This window comes from Bufo bufo, chromosome 2 (assembly GCF_905171765.1).
Source record: "Bufo bufo chromosome 2, aBufBuf1.1, whole genome shotgun sequence".
NCBI lineage: Eukaryota > Metazoa > Chordata > Amphibia > Anura > Bufonidae > Bufo > Bufo bufo.
Window position 1 is genome coordinate 361,263,745 of NC_053390.1, and position 27,230 is coordinate 361,290,974.

The following is a 27,230-nucleotide window of genomic DNA, read 5'->3' on the forward strand; positions in this document are numbered from 1 at the left end:
TCACAAACTACCAGTAGTTCTCTCAGGTTTGAGGAGAACTTTGCCTGTACTGTTGACCACTGTCCTTGGAAAGAGCTGAGAGCAACGCGCTCCCCAGCCCCAATGACTTGCATTCGTAGTGACTATCTTTAATTCTTTGAAGCCCCAGAGAAGCCCTCTTTGAACGTGATTTGGATTCTGCCACCATGCTAGGGACAGATTTAGTCGCGCTTCCCACCGATGCCCCGTGTGGCCAATTGAGGCATCGGCACTTGCGCTGAACACTTTCAGCCATGCTGCAATTATTTTGGCCACCAGATGGCAGGCCAGGATAAGAAATGAGCAAAATTTAGTTTAAATGGCATTTAGACCAAAATGAAATTAAAAAAAAAATTTATAGGCTCATACGAGCCACAAAAAAAAAAAAGTTTATATAATTTTTATTTTTTTAAATCACCCCTTTACTTAATCATCATAGGTATCACCACGACTGAAAATGCCCATACTGTTAAAAAAAAAAAAAAAAAAAAAAAACACGGCGAATGGTGTAAAAAAATAAATAAAAGTCAAAATGGATGATTTGCCATTTTTTCACTGCTTCTTATCCAATAAAATGTGATAGTCACGCACACTCCAAAACTATCAATAAAACTACAGATTGTTCTGCAAAAAATTGACCCCTAAACAGCTCAGTAAACATAAGTATAAAAAAAAGTTATAGGGGTCAGAATATGGGGATTTAAAAAATATATATATTTATATAAAAGTTTTTTTTACACTATTTAGACATAAAGAACCTATACATATGGGGTATCGTTGTAATAGTACTAACCCAGAGAATGAAGGGCATGGGTCAGTTTTGCCGTAAACGAAACAGTGGGAACAAAACCTGTAAAACTGAGGAATTGCATTTTCCCAATTCTACCCCATTTGGAATTTACCACTTCCCACTACATTTTATGCCATAATTAATGGTGGCATTAGAAAGTATAACTTGTCCCACAAACAATAAGCCCTCATACAGCTGTGACTCGAAATATAAAAAAAAGTTATGGCTCAAGGAAGATGGGGAAGATAAATGAAAACTCATTTACTGCATATGATATTGTAGTGTACGGAGTTGAAAGACTTCTGGGAAGCAGTTTTAACACTTGCAGGAGTTTGCCATTCAGATCCCTGCATCCCCTGGGACTTGTCCACAGAGGCATTACTTAGAATGCCCAGCAGACCTAAGGCTAGGAAATTCATACCTAGGCGTTGGATTCAGCCAATGCCACCAACGATTACTGAATATTTTAACAGAATAAATGTCTGGTTGGAGAGGGGAGTATATCTGAAGAGAGGGAATATATGCAAATTTAAGCCAATTTGGAGAAAGTGGTTGAATTCCTTCTACATAGTTATCTACATCTGAGAGGTAAGCCCTGGCAAGACTGTCCTGAGGGAGAATTTCTTAGATACAGGGATGGAGATGTGTTTTTTCTTATAAAGTAGTTAAGACACTGTCTCCTATCTTTGCAAGGGTACTGTTTTATCAAAAAAAAAAAAAAAAAAAAAAAAAACTGTTGCTGTGGACGCAGGAGCCAAACTAGTTAAGATGCAATTACTTTGAATCTGGGTGACCACCATTATCAGTTCATCCATTTTCACACAGATGCATTAGACCCCATCTTTCCAATCATTGGTTCAATGAAAATAGTTGACAACACTTAAAACAGAGTCCCATCAAAGCTAGAGCATCAATTTCAAAGCAAGAGATTCAATACCATCATCTTTTATATGAGCTAGTGTTGCACCACAGCAAATTTGAGGACTGGAGTTGCATGTCCAATGACTGAAGTGTAATGCGGTCTGCATTACAACTAGATTTTGACTTTCTGAAACTAAGGTCGCAGGTACAGTAGTTTACTGGTTGCCACAAAATCCCTTTCACTTTTGTTTGCTGCTCTATGCAGAAAGCTGCCATGCAACCCCAGCCACCTCCTCTCATAGATTAGGGTAAAGCACTTAAACTGTACACAACTGAAAAATACAAATTTATTTTTGAAATTCAGTTCATGCAGTAAGGAACTGGAGAAAAGTTTTTTTTTGGAACAAAATTCATTTTATTGTAACACTAGAACAGTAAAAACATAATACAAAAAGCTTAAAAAAAATGCAAGAAAAGAGAAAGCTAAAATTATAAACATTAACTCATGTACAAAAATGTAAACATTTATCATAGCATCTAATATAGAACATTGATTCTGTCACTTAATATAAACTAGAAATAAATATTCGGTTTGATACCTCCATATTAAAAACTGCATATAGGAAAGTTAACTAGTTTATCCATGGTCTGATCCATTGTTGAATGCTGCTGTATTCTTTCTGCATGTTCTAATAACTCAAGGATTACCTGAATTTTAATTTTTTTCCGGTCAATCTGTATTGTTGCCTTGTCTCATACAGAAGAGACACATTTCTAAGAGTTATACAGGATTAGGAAAAAAACTTGCCTAAGGCTACTTTCACATTTGCGTTTTCTGGTATTGAGATCCGGCAGAGGATCTAAATACCGGGAAAAAAAACAATTTGTTTAGTCCTCATGTATTCTGAATGGAAAGAGATGTTCAGGATGCATCAGATATCTTGTGTCGTTCCAGAAGCATTCCATTTTTTGTGGCCGGACATAAAACGGCTGCAAGCTGTGGTTGTGTCCGGTCATAAAGGGAAAAAAAAAAAATATATATATTTTTTTTTTTTAAAGTCACCCACTGACTTTCAAAGTCTTTAGTGACTGTTCCTTTTTCCAGTTTTTATTTCACATAACTGCATCCTAACGGAACGAAGGTGTGAAAGTAACCCAAGCTCATCTTCAATACCCAACAGAAACAATGGTATGGCACAGTTTGTAGAAGAAAGCAGCCATTTTCTAATCCTGTACCAACCCTTCAATACTGGGAAATTAACTCAAATCTATCCCATACCCCTCATATCACATTCCTAGTCCAAGAACCAGGTGTCCTCTAAAACAGTCTTACTAAGAAGATAGTGTAGCAAAGGTTGGGATTGGGAATAAATGCCTAAAGGGGTTGGCCACTTTCTGGGTACTTGTGACCATTGTGTATGTAAAATATCTATATAATAGTCTTTGTTGAAGTTCTGGGCCACTTTCTATGTTTCATAAGCCATGCCTCCTTGTTGGACAACTGTTCTTTGCTATCCATATAGGAGGTTTTATCTATAAGATGACCCATCAGCAGCCATGTGACCAGATATACCACTCATTCATCATTTGAACATACTGCACTAAACTGCTGAGGTGATGAGTATTTTATGGACAAGACCTCCATGTGGACAACACAAAATACTTGGCCAACAAGGGGCCCCATCTTCTCAAATCTGAAAAGGATTTCAACAAAGACTAGAATTAGTAGGTACCATATACTCATCTTACAAACACACTGAACAGTACCAGAAAGTGGCCAACCTCTTTAAACTCCAACTGTATGGATAGAAAGAAATAAAATACCTCCCAAAGCCCACTGTGTCTTACACTGGTCTAATGTATAAAAATTCCACAAAACAAATGGGCTTTATCCTATAATTGTAAAACTATGCCCCAGAAATTCTTTTAAAAAATGAGATCTTTATAATTGCCTTAAAGAGGACCAGTCATGATTTTGAATATTTAAAACTAGCCAATTACCTCAGCAGAGCAACGCTAGTTCAGGCAAGCAGCTAGTCATGAATATTCAAACTGGTAGCAGGGACTCTAACCGTTTAAAAGATGTACTTATGTCTAGACCATAAAAGCATCTGAAGAACAGGTCTACATCTACAGGATGGCAAGTGGACCAACGGCAACGTGTCAGAAGTAGACTGAATTTAAATACATAAATCTACATCCTGGTCTCAAAGGGGACCGGAAAAGGGAGGTCAACATGTTGCCATCCTCACAAATAAAAGTTTACAATGAAATCCTTGATTAAATAATGCGCAGTTATTGAAGTTTGTAGTGGCAGGGCAAAATAAAAATATTCTAAATTCCTTTACCGAATAGCAGATTGTGCTACAAATTTGAAAACTCAAGAACAGAACACTGCTCCGGCTGACAAGTCCAAAAAAAATAAAAATAAAAAAAAGACACAAATGCACATTATTTAAGCAACAGTGATGTTTTTTCCACAGGGTTGCTGAGTGGATAATCATTCAACAGTATGAAGACATCAGTATTAAAATATTTATACACCACGTTCCCCCTCTGAAAGGTGGGAGAAACAGCTGCCATTGGCAGGGGTGAATGACAGTCTGGTATTGGTGGTCACAAAGGGAGAGTCTGTAACACTATGAAGAAGCCCTTTTCTGTTCACTGAAAGGCGATTCATACGTCTCCATGGGAGGACAAGTGCACATCAAATGTTGGTCGCCATAGATGTCATCAATACGAGCAATTGTAGGCCAGAATTTACTCTCTGGTTTGACAAATGGCTGGAAGGAGGTGAAGACATAAAATTACTATTCATATACATGTACTACATTTTAACCATTATGTATACTAAGTGCATAGGAAAAAACATAATTGTAGACACATTGGGAGAAAACTGTGAAAGAAGGTTCCGTCCACTGTATAGTGGCCGTGCAGGAATATAGCAGCTCAGCTCCCATTCCCCCCCCCCCCCCCCCCCCCCAGCCTGAAGCCAGGGAAGTTTTAAACCACTTTAAAAGGCCATGGATACATTTGAAATGGTTTTTAAATTAATGTAACATACAAGTGCCCCAAGTTTCAGGCTGCATTATTCTTTACTTCATTCAATTTTCAGAGTCCCTAAGATACATTTAATGATAGGACAGTCATATCTAAACGTGTTGGGTTACATTCTAGTAAACATAACTCATTGGGCGGTGAAAGGTTGAGGGATAAAAAAGGTAAGGTTGTAGCAAACAAAGAGTCCTTACCAAGGGGAATGCAGCCACCTCCCGCGAGTATGGGCGGTCCCAGTTAGACGCTGCAATGGAAGTTAGTGTGTGGGGCGACATCTGGAAAAACAAACAAACATATAATTAGAATAAATCTACAGCAAAAAAAAATAAAAAATAGTTAAATGTAGTAAATATGTGGTCACCATAACACATGATTGGCTGCAGATTGGTAAGATTTAATTATATGTGCGAAGTTACATATAAAAAAAAAAACAAAAAAAAAAACAGTACAGACCAAAAGTTTGGACACACCTTCTCATTCAAAGAGTTTTCTTTATTTTCATGACTATGAAAATTGTATATTCACACTGAAGGCATCAAAACTATGAATTAACACATGTGGAATTCTATACATAACAAACAAGTGTGAAACAACTGAAAATATGTCATATTCTAGGTTCTTCAAAGTAGCCACCTTTTGCTTTGATTACTGCTTTGCACACTCTTGGCATTCTCTTGATGAGCTTCAAGAGGTACTCCCCTGAAATGGTTTTCACTTCACAGGTGTGCCCTGTCAGGTTTAATAAGAAGTGGGATTTCTTGCCTTATAAATGGGGTTGGGACCATCAGTTGCGTTGAGAAGTCAGGTGGATACACAGCTGATAGTCCTACTGAATAGACTGTTAGAATTTGTATTATGACAAGAAAATAGCAGCTAAGTAAAGAAAAACGAGTGGCCATCATTACTTTAAGAAATGAAGGTCAGTTAGTCAGCCGAAAAATTGGGAAAACTTTGAAAGTAAGGGCTATTTGACCATGAAGGAGAGTGATGGGGTGCTGCGCTAGATGACCTGGCCTCCAGTCACCGGACCTGAACCCAATCGAGATGGTTTGGGGTGAGCTGGACCGCAGAGTGAAGGCAAAAGGGCCAACAAGTGCTAAGCATCAAGACTGTTGGAAGACCATTTCAGGGGACTACCTCTTGAAGCTCTTTAAGAGAATGCCAAGAGAGTGTTCAAAGCAGTAATCAAAGCAAAAAGGTGGCTACTTTGAAGAACCTAGAATATGACCTATTTTCAGTTGTTTCACACTTGTTTGTTATGTATATAATGCCACATGTGTTAAATTCATAGTTTTGATGCCTTCATAGTCATGAAAATAAAGAAAACATTGCTTACCGGTAATTGTTTTTCCTCGATACCCATGACGGCACCCCATGCGACCAGGGACCTCCCATCAGGGACAGGAAACCTGAGAAGATAAAAGGGTCACACCCCCACCAAGCACCAGTGATAGTAATAAACAGTACTCTGGAGGTGAATACACGTAAGAAAAAGAGAGAGATCCAATACGGTACATTATATCTCTTCAATACAAGAGAGAAAACTCTCAGAAACCAATAAGGAAGTAGCGGGCTACTCCGCATATAACCTAATAAAAGGACAACTAAAGGATTTTTTTATTTTTTTTATTTTATACTTTTATTATAGGGAAGGGAAAATTTCGGGGGTGCCGTCATGGGTATCGAGAAAAACAATTACCGGTAAGCAATGTTGTTTTCCCCTCACCCATGACGGCACCCCATGCGAGATAGACTATTAATGAGAAACTAGGGGGGGACAACCGCCTGAAGCACCTTCCTACCAAAGGCGGAATCCGCGTGAAGTTGGAGCCTGTAATGTTTTAAAAAGGTATGTTGAGAGCTCCAAGTTGCTGCTCTACAAATCTGGGCCAGGGAGGCATCCGCCTTATCGGCCCAGGACGTAGCTACCGCTCGGGTGGAGTGGGCTCCAAACCCTGAAGGGGGCGAGAGACCCTGCGCTAAATAGGCTTCGGAAATGGCCCTTTTAACCCATCTAGCAATAACAGCCGTGGACACTTTCCGCCCCTTATTTCTACCCCAAAATTGAATAAGGAGGTTTTCTTCCAACCTCCAGGCAGAGGTAGACTCTAAATAAGCAAGCAGACATCTTTTGACGTCCAGGCAATGATACTCCCTTTCTAAACTATTAGAGGGATTAGGGCAAAAAGATGGAAGGACCACATCCTGACTTCTATGGAAGTCCGAAACCACCTTTGGCTGGAAGGACGGGAGAGGCCTAATAATAACTTTGTCGTCCAAGACCTGAGTATAAGGAGGAAAAGCCGAGAAGGCCTGAATTTCTGAGATCCTCCTAGCTGAAGTAATGGCCAGTAAAAAGGACATCTTGAAAGAGAGCATATCTATGGGTATGTCTGACAAGGGCTCAAAAGGTTTCTGTGACAGAGCCGTCAAGACCGTGTTAAGGTCCCAAGGAGGGGACAAGGGTCTTATCGAAGGGCGGATCCTGGAGGCTGCCGACAGAAACCTTTTAACCCAAGGATGCAGGGCCAGCTGGTAATCGAAGAAGTAACTCAAGGCTGCCACATGTACTCTTAGGGTGGGTGGAAGCCCTAAGCCCCTTATCCAAGCCAGCTTGTAAAAAATCTAGGACCCTAGAGACATTTGGGAGGAGAGAAGGGGTCAGGATTGATCCCTAAAAAGGAGGAAAAGACTTCCCAGATTTTATTATATTTTCTGGCCGTGGTGGCTTTCCTACTTCCCAAAATGGTGGAAACTACAGATTGGGACAAACCCCGACCTAACCAAATCTCCCTCTCAGCCTCCATGCTGCCAGATGCAAAATTCCTGGATTGGGATGCAGGATCGGGCCCTGATATAATAGATCCTCCCGAGGGGGCAGAATCCAAGGGGGGGGCTATTGCTAGGTCTAGGAGGCAGGAGTACCAGGACCTTTTCGGCCACACTGGGGCCACTAGGGTAATCGTTGCTTTCTCCCTCTGGACTTTTTTCAGGACCCACGGAATTAGGGAAAACGGAGGGAAGGCATAACCCTCCTCCTGAGTCCAGTTCTGTGCTAGTCCGTCTAAGGCTGTTGGATCGTCCAGACGACTTAGGGAGAAGAACCTTTCCACTTTCCTGTTTTTTCTGGAGGCAAATAGGTCGACCGTAGGGAGGCCGAATTTCTGCGTTAACTGGGAGAAGACCTCTGAGTTTAGGCACCAGTCGCCCTGCTTTAGCTGGGTGCGACTCAGAAAATCGGCTACTATGTTCTCCTTCCCCTTTATGTGGACTGCCGACAGGGATAGATGTTTCTGCTCTGCTAGCTGAAAGATCTGGTGACAGAGTATCGCCAGAGAAGGTACTCTTGTTCCGCCTTGATGGTTGATGTATGCCACTGTAGTCAAGTTGTCTGAGTATAGGACTATGTTCCTGAAGGATACGTCTGGAGCTATCGCTTTTAAGGCCATCTCTACTGCTTTCAGTTCTTTGAAGTTCGAGGTGGCTTTCCTGGTATTCAAATCCCACCTCCCTTGCCAACTCTTGTTCTCCGAGTGGGCCCCCCAACCCCACGGGCTGGCGTCTGTTGTAATTACCATCGGATCCCGAAAGGCCCATGGTACTCCTCCTGAGAGATTCTCTGTCACAGTCCAAAGAAGAGACACTCTCGCCTCTGCGGATAAGTGGAAGGGTCGGTCCAACGACTGCTTGCAGCCGTCCCATTGGCGCAGGATGCATGACTGTAGCTTCCTTGTATGAGCCTGTGCATATAGGACCGCTGGAAAGGTTGCTGTCAGGTGGCCTAGCACTGCCATTGCCCTCCTGAACGAGCAGAGGTAGGATCTGAAAAGATCCAAAACATGCTCCCTGATGGAAAATATCTTGGTGGGCGGGAGAAAGGACTTCTACTCGGGAGTCTAAAAGGATGCCTAAAAATACACAACTCTGGGATGGTGTTAGGCAAGACTTTTTCCCATTTATTTTCCAGCCCAGGCTCTTTAACAGGGCGCAGGAAACCTCGATGTTTTGAATCAAGCCTTCCTTGGTCTGGGAAACAAACAGGAAGTCGTCCAAGTATGGCAGCAACGGAACCCCTGACAACCTTAGGAAGGATGCTACTTCTGCAATCACCTTGGTGAAGATTCTGGGGGCTTGAGAAACCCCAAAGGGAAGGGCTCTGTATTGCAGGTGTAGACATTCCCCCTGAACCCAGACTGCAGTCCTCAAATATTTTTGGGAGGACACATGAATTGGCACGTGGTAGTACGTGTCCTCTAAGTCCAGAGTCGCCATCCATTCTTTGATAGGAGATCTATGGCCGACCTTATGGTCTCCATGCGAAATTTTTTGTAGCTGAGGAATCTGTTTAATTTCTTCAGGTTTAGGATTACCCGGAAGGAGTCATTGGGTTTTTTACTAAAAAAAGAGGAGTGTAAAAACCCAAGCCCCTCTCTGCCTGCAGAACCGGGACAACCACCCCTTTTCGCAGAAGCAGCAGGACCTCTGATTCTAAGGCCTGTCTCTTGACTAGATCCTTGGGGTAATCTGTCAGCCTGAACGAGTCAGAAGCTCCAGCCGGAACCCTTCTCCAACCTTACCCAGTATCCAGCCGTTCTTGGTTATGTTCTTCCAGGCTGGGAGGAAGAGATAATCTTCCCCCTACCTGGGATTCGGCGTCATTGCTTATCTTTGGGCCTTTGATCTTGGGGTTTAAAGAGGAAACCTCCGGATTTCTTAGGAAATCTATCCTTTTCTCTTTTATCATACTGCCTACCCTTTTGCCTTGGTATCTACGAGAAAAGGGAGGGCGTTGAGGAGCTGGAAAACCCTTCTTATCTGAGGCCTTTTCAAGTATATCATCTAGGGAAGATCCAAAGAGCCTGTCACCCTCACAGGGGATAGAGCACAACCTAGCCTTAGAACCCTGATCCGCCTTCCAGGACCTTAGCCAAATAGCTCTTCTAGCTGCATTGGATAAGGCGGATGATCTGGCTGAGAACCTAACAATATCTGTGGAGGCATCGGCTAAAAAAAAAATCAACAGCCTTAAAAAAGGTGGGAAGAGAAGCCAAAACTTCTTCTCTTGGTTTCTTCTCACTGAGATGCTGCTCTAACTGTTCCAGCTAGATATGTAGTGACCTAGAGACCCATGACGCTGCAACCGCCGGCCTCAAGCAGGTAGAGGATGATTCCCAGGCCTTCTTCAAATAAAAATCCGCTTTTTTATCCAGAGGATCAGATAGGTTACCAAGGTCATCGAACGGTAGAGCAGACTTCTTGGCAATCTTCGCCACCGGAGCATCAACAATAGGGGCCTTGTCCCAACAGGCTGCTACCTTCTCATCAAAAGGGATATTTCCTTTTGACAGAGCTTGGAACAAAAAACTTCCCATCAGGATTCTTCCATTCCTTTTTAATTAATGCCTGCACATTCTCATAAATGGAAAAAACTCTGCTTTCTGGGACCTAACCCCTGAAAGGCAACGTCTGCTGTCGACTTAGCCTGTTTCACCTCTTCTAACTGCATCGTCGCTCTGACCGCTTTAAGGAGGTTTTGGGTATCTTCAGGCGAGAAAAGGGATCCCCCTATTTCCTCTTCTGCTGACGAATTAGTATCAGAGAGTAACTGGCCTGCTTCTCTTTCCTCCACGTCAGAATGGTCTATATCCGAATCCCTCATATCCGGAGATCTTCCCGGAGACCGCGGGCGATTCGTAGTTAAGGATTTTAGGGAGGCTTTCACTTCAGATCTTATTAAAGATCACATATTCCTGGAAAGGCTCCGTGACTCCTCCGCCACCAATTTATCAAGCCATGGAAAGCATAACGGCTTAGAGTAGGAGGAAGCTAGGGGGACCTTACATCCTGCACACTACTTATGCTTAGTCTTTGAGGCCGCTTTTTTGGGGGGCTTTGCCACCTACACAAATCAAGCAGATAACACCCCATTAATAAAAAAAGGATATATCTCACCACCTTTTTTTAGCCCCCACTCCTCAGGACTGGTACCGGACTCGCGGGCCTTGAGGGTTCCAGGGGTTCGGCGCGTCCGTCTGCCGGCTCTGACATCTTGCTGCCACAAAGCCTCTTCAGCACCATACTGTGTGCCACATCAGCCGGCTGGGTTCCCCCCCTCTGCCCCATTTATATTTTAAAAGACGCGCCAGGGCACACATCGGCGCTCAACCCGACTTCCGGGTCAAGCCCTGCCCCCCCGCGTCGGGGCGCGCGCATGCGCAGACGCCCCTTCCGACGCCGACAGGAAGACGGGCAACCCGGGAGCAAGGAGGGAAGCCGCCTGAACACGGCCACAGCGGCTCCCTCAGGCCAGCACCGGAATGTGGGGGAAGAAGCCCAGACTGTAGGCAGCAGCCCCGGAGAGCATGACGCCACCTGGGGGAGGCCACCCACCGGATAAGAACCTGGGCCTCCCCCCGGCTGTAGGTGAGAACCAACGTGAGCTTCCCAGGGACTTCCTATCCGGAGGACAGGAAACATGAACTGGTGCTTGGTGGGGGTGTGAACCTTTTATCTTCTCAGGTTTCCTGTCCCGGATGGGAGGTCCCTGGTCGCATGGGGTGCCGTCATGGGTGAGGGGAAAACTCTTTGAATGAGAAGGTGTGTCCAAACTTTTGGTCTGTACTGTATATAATTATTAGACTCCTCTGGGGTGCAGTACTGCAGTTAGTCAATGGCAGAAGGGTCTAAGTTGGATGTTCTACAGCTTATCTGGACTAAAATGTCCTAACAGCACAAACTTGTACACATCAGCAGTTCCCCAGACTGCTCCACATTTGCAATAAAAATTTTTTAATTTTTTTATTTACCTTCAGAGGATTCATTTTGGAATCCATTCTACCCTCTTCAATATCAGCGATTTCCTGTCGTATATTTATCATGGCATCACAGAAGCGGTCCATCTCCGCTTTGTCTTCAGACTCTGTTGGCTCAATCATAAGAGTGCCAGCCACAGGCCAAGACATGGTTGGAGCATGGAAACCTGAAGTAAAAGACATTAGAGCGCACTGAGGAAATACGAAAAAAAAAAAAACTAATCCCCCCCACCTGTTTTGTTGCCAACTTGAATTTTACTTCTACTTATTCTAGAAAACTTATCCAAATATCATGGACAAACATTTTTTGTTAACTTATTGGAAAACCACTACGAATCCTAATAAGCAACACGTCTTATAGCCAAATACACGGAAACGAGTCAATGACCAGCATTAATTGTAGGCTATAAAGTGACAGTTACAATGGCCTTCACAACTAGTCTCAAATAATACACTACTAAAGCCTCATTACAGTGTCCAGATATTCCTGGACAGTTGACAAGCCTGCTCACCCTATAGATTTATAAAGGGGCAGCTGTAATCTGATCCTTCAGTCAGCAGATAGTCCATCTTGGTCTCAAGACAGACAGATTCAGCAGAGAATGCAGAAGAAAAAAAACAAACATTTTGCATAGGAAAGTGGGGGGTGAAGCTGATCACTGGAGAAAGTTATTTTTCTCTGATCAACTATATTAAAGTTTGCTATAATCATAGAAACATAGAATGTGTCGGCAGATAAGAACCATTTGGCCCATCTAGTCTGCCCAATATACTAAATACTATGAATAGCCCTTGGCCCTATCTTATATGAAGGATGGCCTTATGCCTATCCCATGCATGCTTAAACCCCTTCACTGTATTTGCAGCTACCACTTCTGCAGGAAGGCTATTCCATGCATCCACTACTCTCTCAGTAAAGTAATACTTCCTGATATTACTTTTAAACCTTTGCCCCTCTAATTTAAAACTATGTCCTCTTGTAGCAGTTTCTTTTAAATATTCTCTCTTTTTTACCTTGTTGATTCCCTTTATGTATTTAAAAGTTTCTATCATATCCCCTCTGTCTCGTCTTTCTTCCAAGCTATACATGTTAAGGTCCTTTAATCTTTCCTGGTAAGTTTTATCCTGCAATCCATGTACTAGTTTAGTAGCTCTTCTCTGAACTCTCTCCAAAGTATCAATATCCTTCTAGAGATATGGTCTCCAGTACTGAGCACAATACTCCAAATGAGGTCTCACTCTCCCTCTTTCTACTGGTACTAATTATTAACGTAAAGTTGTGTGAAATGTTATTAACCATTTAAGCTCAAGTAGATCATAATGTTACAAATCTAGTGGTGGATGAAAACACAAAAACACCAGGTCCATCAGGATCAGAAGATGGCTAGATCAAAATAATTCCAAAGCTGCTTCTCAAGATAAACCCATATGTGAACTAGAGTGAAAATGTAAGTCTTTGCTATACACTTATTTGCTACTGCATTTTAGAAAGGAAATCTGAAGAGTCTAATGTCTAAAGTGGTTTGGAGGATAAAAAAACTTAGTTAATACAATTCCCACATTTACCATAGTCTTGCAGTCTTTTTGCGATATCTACAGCTTCTATGTTAGCAGATTTCTTAAATGGTCTTACATCAAGAATGAATTCGTGAGCCACACGTCCTGAAAGGCATATTTAAAGCCAAATAAGCCAAGCATCAGAATCTTGAGAGCCTCAAAAAGTTAGCAACTCTAGTTGTTACAAGTTAAAAAAATAAAAAAGTTTCAATTTCTAGATATTTCATAAATGAAAGCCAACATGAATACATTATGTAATACAAGCATGTTCATCACTTGATAAAGTCTATTGTTTAAGTTACAATATATACAGCTGGATTACACTTGTAATCCAAGTATTGAACCTATGGGAAATACAAGTCTCCGTCCATAATGTGCAGACTTTCATTATATTTAGTTATATATGGAGAAAATACATTCCTAACTTGCCTCTAGATCCTCGGAATAAGATTTTGTAGTGTTTTTCCAGCCTTTTTGACATGTAATTTGCATTTAATATGGCAATTTCTGTTGCATGCTTAAGTCCTTTTGCACCCATCATCTGTAAGAAATTGAATCCTTTCTATTAATGTAGTCATTTTGCATAGACTTGTCAAACTAGTAAGTTATAAAGGGAGAACACTACATTAAAATCTCTAAACTACACCAACCTTGATGTAGGCCCATGAAATGGGCAAAATTGCACTTGAGCCCCATGGGGCAGCACTTATTGTGCCCAATGGTCGAGCATCATTGCCCTGCTGCAAGGGTATTACTGGATGACTGGGCAAATATGGCGCAAGATGCTTTTTTCTGAAAAAGGAATTAAAATTATTCAAGTACGTGCCTTGTTAGTCTTCCCAAAGAATGTTAATTAATTGTATTTTTAGTTATTAGGTATTTGCTACCATTTAAGACAAATATAGCATGGATACTATTTAAGGCATACTTAGCACAATATCTGCCCCAACACTTCTATTGTGCCAAAAGCACGTCCAATCTTTTTTTCAAATTCTAAGGCGCTAAAAAATATATATTTATTATTTATTATATATTATATATATAATATTTAGGAAATTACTCACACTCCTATAGGTCCCATTCCAGGACCCCCACCACCATGGGGTATACAGAATGTCTTGTGAAGGTTCAAGTGTGACACATCAGAACCATAGTCTCCAGGTCGGCACAGCCCAACCTAAGTGTAAGAGAAGAAACTACATTAATATGCTAAACTCTTTGCAACACAAAGTTGATGCCATATGTGGCTCAGCATCAAATAAGGGTGAAATTCCATTATCCATTGAAGCATGTCTCATTACAACCTCCTGGGCACCCCCTTTGGGAACACTTAGGGCTGTTTCACACGAGCGGATGAAGTGCGTGGCATCCGCTCCGTGAAAGTGTGTCAAGACCCGATGCAGACAGCAGAAGCACGGAGCATTAACATGACTGATAATGCTCCGTGCCTCTGATTTCTTTACTACGAAATCAGTGACAACTGTGATTTCGTAGTAAAGAGATCACAGAGAGGCACGGAGCATTATCAGTCATATTAATGCTCCGTGCCTCTGCAGTCTGCATCGGGTCTTGGCACTCTTTCACGGAGCGGATGCCACGCACGGCATCCGCTCGTGTGAAACAGCCCTTAATTCACTGCACTGGAGAGCTGCTTGCAGAATTGATTCAAATTTTAATTTAGCTTAATAAAAACTAATTTATTTACAATGTCTAGGTCAGTGTTTAAAAAAAAAAAATACTGAAAAGAACGAAGTGTAAAGCGTTTCACAAAAATTAATTACTTTCCATGCCAGTAAATATTAGATGAAGTTATAACTTCTGTACATCAAGACATAACCAGTATAAATGTGAATATATCTAAGCTTGTTGGCCTAATGGCGTGCCAGGTGCATGTTAAATTGTATCTTATTCATACTGGATTCTACCAGAAGCAGGAAGTTTCAATAAGGTGGGTGCTATTAACATTGGGGTATTTGTTGCCATTAAAGCAGTTGTGGCCAGTTTGAAAGTTATACCCAATCCACAGGGCTGGTTCAATCGCTGGGACCCCCACTAAAACAGACAACAGGGTCCTTCGCCCCCTCTTGATGGAGTGGTTGGTCAAGCATGTGATGTGCTGCTCCATTCATGCTGTATGGGGGCTGTCAGATGTAGTAAAGTACAGTGCTCTTATTTTCAGCAGTCCTACAGAGAATGAATGCAGCAATATGGTGCATGCACGAAGGGAACCCCCCCCCCCCCAAACAGACCTGTGAATAGAGAGGGTAACTTTTAAACTTGCCACAACCCTAAGATAAAATGGTATTGCAGATCAGTTCCATTCACTTCAAGGTGATATATTTCTCATCTTGGACAACTTGCTTCTCTAGCAAAGACTAATTATTTCAGAATAGACATCCACAGTTTTTGGTCTGCTACGTTTACACTTCAAACTTGGGCCTCCATTTTCAACATCCTTAAAAGTCAAATTTCAGCAATCACTACATTTCCACATTCTAAATTCTCACCTGAGCATTCATGTTCGCTCCATCCAAATATACCTGACCACCATGTTTGTGTACCAAGTCACATACATCACTTATGTCTTCCTCAAAAACTCCATTGGTAGAAGGATAGGTGATCATTATGGCAGCCAAATAGTCCTTATGTTTGTCTACCTACAGACGGAAAAATAAAATATGTGAACATACTTCATACCATAATATGACAAGGCCAGAATCACTGGATAATGCAGAACCCCTTAATAGAGAGCACAATATTTACTACATAAGAGACGTATGAGAAATGTTCTACTACAGCAAATAGGTTCTACCTGTGTAATATTCACCAACACTGTTAACAGGTCACAGAGGACCAAAATATTTGGTGCTAACCAAGTAGCTCTACTAACACAATGAAGGACATTTATCAAGGTCTGTACGCCACAATTGTATCTTAAAAAAGTCGCACATTATGGCGTACAGCATGTGCACACCATAGTTTGTGACTTTGAGCTTCAGCACTTTTCAGAAGAGGGGGCATGGCTTTGCACTGCCACCACATTTACTACAACTTTCTGGAGAAAGTAGGGGAAGTTATAGCTGAAGTCTACGCCAGCCTGCCGCTGGTGTAGACTTCCCTGCTGTGCACCAGAAATGGAAGAGATGCGCCCGATTTGTTACAAGGCTTCTGCCTCTTAACAAATCAGGCGCCTCTCACGCTTGTGCAGGGAGATAACGTCTTGACATATCTCCCCCAATGATTGATTGTTTTAACTTAGATACCAATTTTAAAAAGGGGTTTTCCAAAGAAAAAATAAATAAAGGGGGGGGGGGGGGGGGGAAGAGAGCTAATCTGTAAGGTTAATATACAGATACCCACTGTCCTGTTTCTGCAGTCAGAAACCTAGATTGCTCAGCTTGCTGTCCGTTATTAACTCATGCAACCTGTCCAATTGCTGGCCCCAACAAAGCAGGAGACAGGAGAGAATTACATGGCAGATGTAGGGGCTGTAACCCTATCACACCATCTCTCAGCTCTGGGATAAAGAGCACACAGACACTACTGCTCAGCTCCTCCTGCCTGCAGATTGCAGAGGTTGGCCACTTTCTGGTTACTGCTGACTAATGTGTTAAAGATTACTATATGACCCTAACATAGCAGATGTTGAAATTCTGCACCATGTTTCAGAAGGTATTTACCCTCATTTGTTAAACCTTTTGTGCTGTCCACACAGAGGTCTTGTCCATAAGATGGCTGCTGATGGAGGATCATGTGACCAGGGTAATCACCACCATGTGAGGTCTCCTCCATTCACATACACTGCACCCGCCATTGCACTTGTTCTGTTAGGAGTTTAGTGTAGGTACAGTGCGTTTGAATGGAGGAGACATTACACACAGGCGATTTGTCTGGTCCATAAAACCATTTTATGGACAGGAACTGTGTGTGGATGGCACAAAAGACTTTATACAAGGAGGGTAACCTTACGATATACAGAAAATGGTGCAGAATGTTAACAAAGGCTGTATTAGGAAGTGCTGTATGATCATCTCAAACACATTGGTTATCAGTAACTAGAAAGTGGCCAATCCCTTTAAGCATTGCACATGAGTGCAGAGGAAGTTAAGAGATCATGCATAGCAAGTCAGGCAATTCAGCTTCAGAGATATTAAGCTTTCCCCTGAACGCCCGTCCTTCTATTTGGCCTTTAGAGGAGGCTTTATATTCACATTACAGTAGGATATTTTCTACTGGCGCTCTTCCTTAATACATTCTGGTCATTCACTCCAGGACAAATACTCCTTGACTTTATTGTTCTGCACTGTGAGATTATGTAATGGTTTTATTTTTCTGTATATCTTTCATTCTGGCCCCCGTCATGTCCTCGGTGTACGTTCACTATGAGATATTGTAAGCATTTCTATTGCATTTCTTCAATAACACAAGTTACAATACAAATCGAAATGGGTTAGCAGAAGAAACAATCATGGCAGAGGGTCTCTTAGCACGGAAGGCCTTCGGACCTAGACTTCATCTGCAGAAGCCTAGTAAAAGACAAAATCAAGCACTTACCATAGCTTTCAGATGTACTAGATCAATGCTGCCATCTTTGTCTACTTCTACTGGCTGTATTTTCATTCCTGCCATCTGAGCACTTGCTGGATTGGTTCCATGAGCAGATTTTGGGATGAGACAAACCTGCAATAGCCGAACACCGGGTTTACTTAAAATGGTTGCGTTATAAACAGATGTATAGTGCAAGTAAACCCATAAATGCTCTTTAAAGCGGAGCAGTCACCTCTGACAGGTTTGTTGAAGCAACTACTTGCATTCCCCATGTAATAATTCTGGAGCATCTATTCTTACGACTATGTTGTGCCATTTCTTTATTATTTGTACTAGAAGTTATGAATGAATTGTTGGCTTGCAGTAAAAGGTACAGATGGATGTCACCAGTTGGGGGGGGGGGGGGGTCAGAATGTCACACCAGCAGCACTGACTGGACAGAGCCAGACACAGCCACTACTGATAACACCCAGCAGCAGTACCTTTACTGCAGACTGCTGGCAATTTGTAACCTTCTAGCAGGAATACTACAGGATTAGCACATCAGAGTCCCAAGAATAGATGCTCTGGAATTAGTATAACACGGAGAATGCAAGTAGTTACTAAAACTGACCTGTTAGGAAAAAAAACAGGGTCTTTAAGGGGTTAGAGGACCTGTCTCCTCTCCTATTTTTTGCATTTTTGTTTTTCACTCCCCGCCTTCCCATATTCTTAACTTTATTTTTCCATTCACCTAGCCTTATGAGGGCTTATTTTTTGCGGTACTTTCTAATGGCACCATTTACAGTTGCCTACTATGTAGAGTGAAGGAGAAAAAAAAAAATATAAAAATATAAGAAAAATTCCAAATGTGGTAGAATTGGGAAAAAAAATTGCAGTTCTGATTAAAAAAATAAAAAACACACTGTACACTAATCCGTAAAATTGACCTGTTAACTTCATTCTCCAGGTCAGCATGGTTACAATGATACCACACTTGTATAATTATTCTTGCGTTATTCTGACCCCTATAACTTTATTGTAGTTATGTGTGAGGGCTCATTTGTTGCGGCACGATCTGTTCTTTTCAATAATTCCATTGGGTAGCTGAAATGGCCGTTTATTTTTTTTTAACCCCGTTACGCCATTTGCTGTATGCCATTAATATTGTTATATTTTAATTTTATAGGCATCTTTGCACGCAGCGATGCCCATGATCTTTATTTTTTTTTAAATGTTTCCACTTATATTGCCATCATTGAACACCTAATTTGCACTATATCAGGGATGCTCAACCTGCAGCCCTCCAGCTGTTGTAAAACTACAACTCCCACCATGCCCTTCTGTAGGGCGATAGCTGTAGGCCGTCCGGGAATGATGGGAGTTGCAGTTTTGCAACAGCTAGAGGGCCGCAGGTTGAGCATGCCTGCACTCTAGCAATACAATGCTGCCACCTAGTGGCCTGTATTGGTATATTCCTGAAATAGGCACCGAAGCCTGCTTGAGGCTTCGGGCCATTTCAGAGATGTAACAGGTTCCCCGGATCTCAGACATACTTACTGTTCGATGCGGTTCACCCTTTGCATTCAAATAAGCCTTGATCGCAGCCAACCCAGCATATTCACCCTGTGCGCCGCTGATCACACATACAAAAAAAAATAAAAAATAAAAATTCAATGTAATAGTCAATCCCTGACTCTGTGCGCGCGCGCCCCCCCCCCCCCCCTTTTCCATATACAAATGTACAATAGCTACTGCACATTTAAAGTGTTACATTTTATGATTTTTACCTGTTTGGCTGAAATGAGATTTTGTCATATCCGGTTATATCGCACAAGTCCTTCTCAAGCTCCTTAAACAGCTGCTGATATCCCTGTGCCTGGTCCAGAGGCACAAATGGATGAAGGTTGGCAAATTCAGGCCACGTAATTGGCTGCAAAGAAAAAAAAAATAAAAAAATTATATATATATATATATATATATATATATATATATATATAATATATTTTTTTTTTACAAAACTGAGTTTTCCAAAAAATAAATGCATTAACCTGTACACTAATCATGCTCGGAGAAAACCGGTTACATTGTCACTAGACTGGAAATAATTTTAACCTCAAGGAAACTGCAGATTCATTCATGCCTGCAAAGGATTCAGCAGATGCGACTTTCTCTTGGGATGAAAATTTACATTGTGATATGCTAAATATTTCTGCTGTGTGTATGTTTGAATAATAATGTAAAGTTATGTCAATTAAATTTAATGCATATAGTTGGATACATTGCTGAAACACATTACAGTGAATTTCTCAAGGTTTGGTAAAGTCTTAGGGGGTCATTTTTATTCTGAAATATGCCTGGCGCAGATTGCAGCGCAATGGTAAATTGTATACTGCATATTGCGAAAAGGTGAAATCTATTGTCAAAATCCTTAAATTTAAAGGGGTTATCTAACCCTCAATGCCTGGGCCCCTCATAGGTTATACTTACCCCGCTCCCCGGCACTCATGTCACTCCCATCAGTCGATGCGGTTGCAGCCAATAGCAAGCCGCCACAGGGAACAAGCCTCCCTAGCGTCACCCGCAACATTTTAGCAGCTGCTAAAAAGTCATTACAAAGCAGGAAACAGATATTTGAAGCTGCTGGTGCCTCTGGAGTCCCGCAAGGTGTAGGATCCTCCAGATGCTTGCAGTTGTGCATAAACCTACTACTCGGCCACCCCTAACCAGTGCTCACAAGCAGAAAAGGTTGCAGTGGGTCCAGACATACATGAAGACTAATTTTCAAGCAATCTTGTTTACTGATGAGTGCCGTGCAACCCTTGATGGTCCAGATGGATGGAGAAGTGGGTGCCCATCATGTCCCAACAAGGCTGCGATGTCAGTGGCAGAGTTACAGCATGTTTTGGACCAGAATCATGGGGAGAACTGGTAGGCCCCCTTATGTGTAAAAATGACCTTGGCAAAGTTTGACTGACCATTTTCTTCCATAGTACAAAAAGAACTGCCTTCCATAGCAAATACATCTTCATGCATGACGATGCACCATCTCATGCCGCAAAGAATACCTCTGAGTCATTGGCCGCTATGGCCATAAAAGGAAAAACTTATGGTGTGGCCACCATCCTCCCCTGACCTCAACCCTATTAAGAACCTTTGTAGTATCCTCTAGCAAAGTATCTATAAGGGACTTCACATCAAAACAGCAGCTCTAGGAGGCTATTCTGACACTGCAAAGAAATTCAAGCAGAAACTCTCCAAAAACCTCACAAGTTCAATGGATGCAATATTTGTTTAGGTGACAAAGGGGTCCTATGTTAACATGAAACTTGGCCTGTTAAGATGTTTTTGATTGAAATCGCTTTTGATTTCAGCAAATGTAACCTTTTTATGGGGCAAATTCAACAAAACGACCCTTTTCAGTTCATCACAACCTATAAAAAGGGTTTTGAGACACTTTTGCATAATTTGTGCATTTTCAGTTTTTTTATTTGTGAAACTACTGGGAGGAGGTTTGTTCAATAAAATTTGATTTACACTCTAAAGGTTGGCGACTTGAAAATACTGTCATTTGCATCGACCATTTCAGTAAATCAGAGGGAAAAAAATTTGCATAATAATTTGGAATGTGGTGTATTGTGCACTTTATGCTAGAAAATGGTGTAAACAGCACATTTTAAACATCAATGCATTTATCAAGTTATCAAAATGTAGCTTCATCTGCCATTTCCACTTTTTGAAAAAGGGCTGTGACAAATTGGGGGGGGGGGGGGGTGTAGGGTTGGGAGAAACCAGAAGAAATAGCAGCTTTAAAGGTCCATTCACACGTCCGCAATTTCGTTCCGAACGGAATTGCGGACCTATTCATTTCTATGGGGCAGCACGATGTGCTACCCGGATCCGGAATTGCAGATCTGCAATTCCGATCTCGAAAAATATAGCACATGCCCTATTCTTGTCCGCAATTGCAGACAAGAATAGGCATATTCCATTAGTGCCGGCAATGTGCGGTCCGCAAAGTGCGGAACGCACATTGCCGGTGTCAGTGTTTTGCGGATCCGCAAACCACACACGGATGTGTGAATGGACCCTAATCCTTTACACCAGTTTTCTGGTGCAAAATAATAAATGAAAGATATTACAGTAAGAGACAGGAGGATGCGCTTAATTTGTGATGAGGCACGCACCTGGTCATAAATTAAGTGTATTCCCCATGCAGCACAGGGGATAACAAGGCTGGCAAACAGGTGTTGATAACGCACTCCTATTATGCACAAAGTTGCTAGCTTACAGAAAGAATAGACGTAAATTAACTTACTGTAAGCTCAGAGGAACTGTTAAGTTTCATTGTGCAGGACCCCAGAGGAATCATACTATGTACAAGAGAAATATCCTTATTTTCCAAACGCTTCATGTAGCGCACAAGATTAGTTTCCGAATGGTAGCTTAAAAGGCAAAGAAAAAAAAACATTTAAAACTTGATCCACACATTTCAGCTGTGGCGTTTGAAGTTTTCTTAACTATATCTCACCTATTAAATACTGGATGCATAAGGAATCTACTTGTCCTTTTAAAGGCAGTGGCCAAAATACCCTTGTTCTCCTCTCCCATGCCTTCAGCAACTAGTTCCTTGGGGAAGGGGGGTAGAAGAGTTACAAAAATTCCACAAAAAGACCCCAAAGACAATATACCAGCTAAGATTTAGATGATCGCAGTAGGTAAACCAGGCCAGATCAGCAAGGCTGCCACTTCTGTCTTTTTTTTTTTTTTTTAAAGACGAACACATTCCTAGAATTTTGCTTCGAGAAAACAGTAATGGAAGCACAAGAAAAAAAAAAAAAAAAAAAAAAAAAAAAAAACCTGTATACTTACTGCTGAGGATTCACAGCCAAACACCCACAAAAGGTCATCCAGATCTTTCTCCTTTACAGTTTCATCAAGAGATACTCCAAGCTGCCAAAAGAATACATTTATTTAATTGCTACACTGCTTTCAAGATCTCTGCATGCACAGAACCATTCTGATTTCCATACAGAGGGGAATAAGCCATCAAGTCCTGGGCAGAGATATATTCAACATCTTTGCCTGCAGTTGCAGCAGAAACTTAAATCTTAAAGGTCTAGCAAAAACTAGGAATAGCTCAATAAAAAGGAAAAAATAAAATTCACTGCTTCATAGTGTAAAAACACTTCAAAGCAAAGGGGGCAAATATGGTGTCAATTATGCTCACCTTTCAGGATTGTGCTCAGAGTACAAAACGCTGGAGTCCACCCCTAACTACCCATTTCTAGTATTGTGGCAGTCCGAAAGAAACCACAGATGACAATTTTTTGCTGTGACAAAATTCAAGCCAAACTAGGGGTACAGCTCAACTTTTTTTCTTATCGAGACACAAGATGCTTAAAAACCAATTTGTTCGGGTACTAAACTGGTCCCTCAGTTTAAACACAGGGATGAGTCCACTACCTTGCCTCAAAAAAATAAAAATATAAAAAATACTTACTGAATCGTCACTGTACACACGAAGGTTTATTTGTCGCTGTGCCGCTCGATCTTGAACCTCTTTCACTGGACAGCCACAATGAATCTTCACTGTATCAAAGAAGAGCTCACTGTGTAGCTGATGTCCTGCTCGCTTTAGACCTAAACAATTGGAAATGTAGGCAAAAAATAAATAAAAATAAATTTAAAAATTTGGAAACCTGTCCTCATGGACAGTGCAGTGCAATCTGCAGGCAGCATGTTAGAGCAGGAGTTGTCGAGCAGACTGATGTACTAAATAGTTTCCCACAAAACTACACAACTTCTAATTTACATATAGTCTGTACTTTCAGAGTTCAGTTGTACATAGGGCCATCTTATCAGTGACTGAGCATTTCTGTATACACAAAGCGATTTATATGCTCCGACTTGCAACCAATTATTGTTCCTTCCCAACCAATGGCTGCTTGTTCAGTGCGGGTGAAGCTCTCATGCCGCAATCACTTCTATTGTACGAGGATGAGAGGCGAATACTGCGATCGATTGTACTCATACAGCTGCATTGTATCTGCGCAGCGGACTGCTGTTTAGATAGTACAATCTACTGCCCTTTGTTCACTGGGTGAAATTTGTTGAGGCAGACAAGGGTTTCACTCGTTCATTGAATGATTGGCGCCAACTTTAAGTAGGTCGTTCCATAGATATCTATCACAGATAAGCTAGCCCAATGTACAACTGAACTCAGAAAAAGCAGACTCAAAAGTATAAAAAAAAAAATTGAAAAAAGTTCACCGAATCCCAACAAAGCGATCTATAAATCTGTTCAGGTCCTTCTGCTCCAACATGCCACTAGATAATCACTGACTAAACCCCCAGATTTCAGCAGAGCCTCCGACTTTCCCCTGACAGATGTCAGATAAAAGGATCAGGCAAGCTGAATGTCAATGCCCGATCATTTTGTTCTGGCATGAGAAACAGTCGATGAAAGCTTTCCCCTTCTATCTTGCTAATGAAAGTGCATGCATTTTTGGCCAGACTGCGCATGCATCTTACAGGAGGAGTTGGGAAGAATGCCAGACAAATACCCACAAGTGTATAAACAATACAAAATGTTCACGTTTGTCATTAGCCGTGTCGTCAATGTGGCCAAAACAGCAATTGACACCAAGACTAGGTTTATTTCAATTAGTGTTCAGGGAAAAGCATGTGGATGGTTCTCTGCAAGATTGTTTATACCAGTGCTGCGAGCAAAATATACATGCAAGCTCATATTATATATACACTGTATATAATGAAATACATTGAAAAACAGTGAATGAAATATTACCTTCTGCAAGTATTAGGGTGGCATTGTGAACTCTACGTGCAATATGCTTGAGCCCATTTGGACCATGGTATACACCGAACATTGCAGCCATATTTGCCAGCAGAGCCTACAAGATTGCATTAAGAAGAGAGCATACATTATTGTTTTGGACACACACACTATAATATATATATATATATATATATATATATATATACACACACATATATATACACACACACACACACACACACACACACACACATACACACGCAGCAGTGGTTTCAAAAAGGTCTTAATTCCATAAAGGTCCAAGTATGTAGCATAGGTACTAGGGAAGTTACCTGTGCAGTACATATGTTGCTTGTGGCTTTATCCCTTCTGATATGCTGTTCTCTAGTTTGTAAAGCAAGGCGGTATACTTCCTTCCCAGTTGCATCTCTAAAATCAAAGATAGTATAAAGCAAACATCAGCACATTCTCATAGAAAGCATATCATAGCATGTCTGAAAGTCTACTCCCCTACCTAGATACAAAGAATTACCCCATACAATTTTTAGGATAGTTTAACAGCAGTGCAATTTATATTCTAAATCACTTTTTAGCAAAGGAACGGTCAGTGTGGTATGAAGGCATACAAGGACACATGCCATTCTTTATAACTTGCATCAAACATGGCTTGGAAAATGCTACCTACATTACACTAGACCAGTGGTCCCCAACCTGTGGCTCAAGACCAACTGCTGTGTTGCTAGCCATGAAAGTCCTGAGTTATGACCATATGTACTGGCAATTGACATTGCTGCAGACCTTGCCACTTTGGATAGTATAATGCTAGTGTTACAATTCACACTGAAATATTTATCAGCATATGTTTACAATTTCACTTTCTTTCTCCACATTCAGAATTTCTCTCCTGTATTTTTGAATAGCCTGTTGCTCCTGACCATCATTGAAAGTTGAAGATGGCTCACAACGTACTAAAGGTTGGGAACCTCCACACTAAACAGGCAAGCGATCAGTTCCGGCACTCTGATACCCATCACATTGCTGCCATCTGTGGAGACCGACTATAGGCTGTATTTTAATCTTACCAACTATGTTGTCTCCCGATTTTGCAACCCTGTTTCGTAAGACAGTCTAGTGATGGTGGGCTCACCTATGGTTTCAATGAACAATTTGTCATGTAGAAACCAAGTGATTATTAACTTGACAGTGTGCTACACTATTAATGTAGCGTGTCATTCTAATAGCATGTGTACTAGAATGATGAGCTACATTAACCGCATAGTGCATCAGTCAAGTTAATGGCTGCTGTATCTGTAGGCCTTCTATGCCAAATTTGAGTTGATTTCCATGCCACATACCTAGTCACACCAACCATTCTGCCAGGCATCATCCGGACCAGGTTCTCCTTCACTGCAAAGAAGGCTGCATGTGGTCCCCCATAGTACAATGGTACTCCAAATCGCTGAGAACTGCCAAGAGCGATGTCTACTCCAAACTCACCAGGTGGCCTTAAGATACACAGTGCCAAGAGGTCAGTAGCACAGCACGCTAGGGTCTGGGGGGGGGGGAAATAAAATAAAAATAAATTAAAAAAAGTCAAATTAAAAACAGATTGCTACTTACTCACATCTTATCTATGGATTAGGAATCTAAAACCATGGTATTCTATTTAAGTAACAGACACATCCTTAGCTGTATAAATTGTTCTGCATCTAGTCATATGCAATAGTGTAGTATAATGCTGATCAACCTAGAATTCTACCTGTGAGCAATAGGTTTTGAAGTAAGCAAAGCTTTGTACTTTTATATTTATCCCATTTTGAATAAAAATGTATTTTTAGGTATAGAACAGTTTTTACGGCACAAACCAATAGGTCAGCGTTTTGTGTTCCCGGCTTTTCCCATCACCACACTGACTCAATCCAGAAAACTAAATGGTCTCTGTACATGTTCCTCTTACCCCATTTTGGTGAGCTCTGTCAACCAGCAGGGTGAAATCTTCTATTTTTCCATCAGTGTCTGGATACTGATACAAGACACCACTGACATCTTTTCCACTGAAATCCATCTCTTGGGGCAACAGAAGCTGTGTAGTAACACCAATATAACTAAAAGAGAATTAAAGAGCTATGAAGCAGCAAAAGTCAGAATGTTAATCACACTGATCATGATCTATTAGTTTGTTCAGTACAACAGTTTCAATCACTATTTTTACAGCTTATTTTTTTTATATAAAAATAAGTGGCAAATGATCAGCCATTCAACAGATCATGACATACATCCTGTAGTTTTAGCCGACCACGTCAGATTTTTAAACCCTGACCCATCACATTTGACAAACAGAACTCTGCCATCAATTACAAATGCTGATTCACCTAAAATTCATTTTAAATCAATGCTTGCATTATTTATCAACTTCAGGGCCGTTTCTACAGCCAGGCGAGGGGCGCAACTGCACTGGGTGCATCACTCAGGACAGAAGAGGGGGGCGCCGTCGGCAGGGCCCAGCGCCGAAGGGGGGCCCTTTCTGTCCGGAGGCAGCATGAGTGGAGATGAGCGCTTGTGGAAGCGTTCATCTCCATCTGTATCGCCGTCCTCAGGACAGCATTACAGATGAATGGTGCGGAGGATCAAGGGAGAGTAGTCCCCGATAGACTTGCCCGTCCCCGATAGGCTACAGGCCAGGTGACGTTATCGCGCCGCCTGAGCCGTACAGCGCGGGACACAGACCGAAAGAGGCCTGCATCACATCACTGACAGCAGCATAAGGCAAGTATATATGTTTGTTTTTATTATTTATAGTATACTGTGG

The 27,230-nt window shown here is 41.6% G+C and overlaps 1 protein-coding gene across 1 annotated transcript in view; it reads right to left on the reverse strand.

The window, feature by feature from the left end:
- Positions 1-3,892: 3,892 nt before the first annotated feature.
- GLDC (glycine decarboxylase) overlaps positions 3,893-27,230 on the reverse strand; it is a 48,296-nt gene continuing 24,958 nt past the window's right edge. Inside the window, exons 6-24 of the mRNA XM_040417150.1 lie at positions 26,379-26,526; positions 25,777-25,973; positions 24,754-24,850; positions 24,431-24,536; positions 23,126-23,265; positions 22,495-22,575; positions 22,154-22,251; positions 21,941-22,067; positions 19,413-19,555; positions 19,183-19,258; positions 17,650-17,775; positions 15,603-15,752; positions 14,160-14,272; positions 13,746-13,887; positions 13,525-13,636; positions 13,105-13,200; positions 11,533-11,705; positions 4,921-5,001; positions 3,893-4,452 (exon numbers count right to left, since the gene is read on the reverse strand). Coding sequence (XP_040273084.1) covers positions 4,309-4,452; positions 4,921-5,001; positions 11,533-11,705; positions 13,105-13,200; positions 13,525-13,636; positions 13,746-13,887; positions 14,160-14,272; positions 15,603-15,752; positions 17,650-17,775; positions 19,183-19,258; positions 19,413-19,555; positions 21,941-22,067; positions 22,154-22,251; positions 22,495-22,575; positions 23,126-23,265; positions 24,431-24,536; positions 24,754-24,850; positions 25,777-25,973; positions 26,379-26,526 — 2,350 coding nt within the window. The 3' untranslated portion in view covers positions 3,893-4,308. The remainder of the gene's footprint in view (positions 4,453-4,920; positions 5,002-11,532; positions 11,706-13,104; positions 13,201-13,524; positions 13,637-13,745; positions 13,888-14,159; positions 14,273-15,602; positions 15,753-17,649; positions 17,776-19,182; positions 19,259-19,412; positions 19,556-21,940; positions 22,068-22,153; positions 22,252-22,494; positions 22,576-23,125; positions 23,266-24,430; positions 24,537-24,753; positions 24,851-25,776; positions 25,974-26,378; positions 26,527-27,230) is intronic.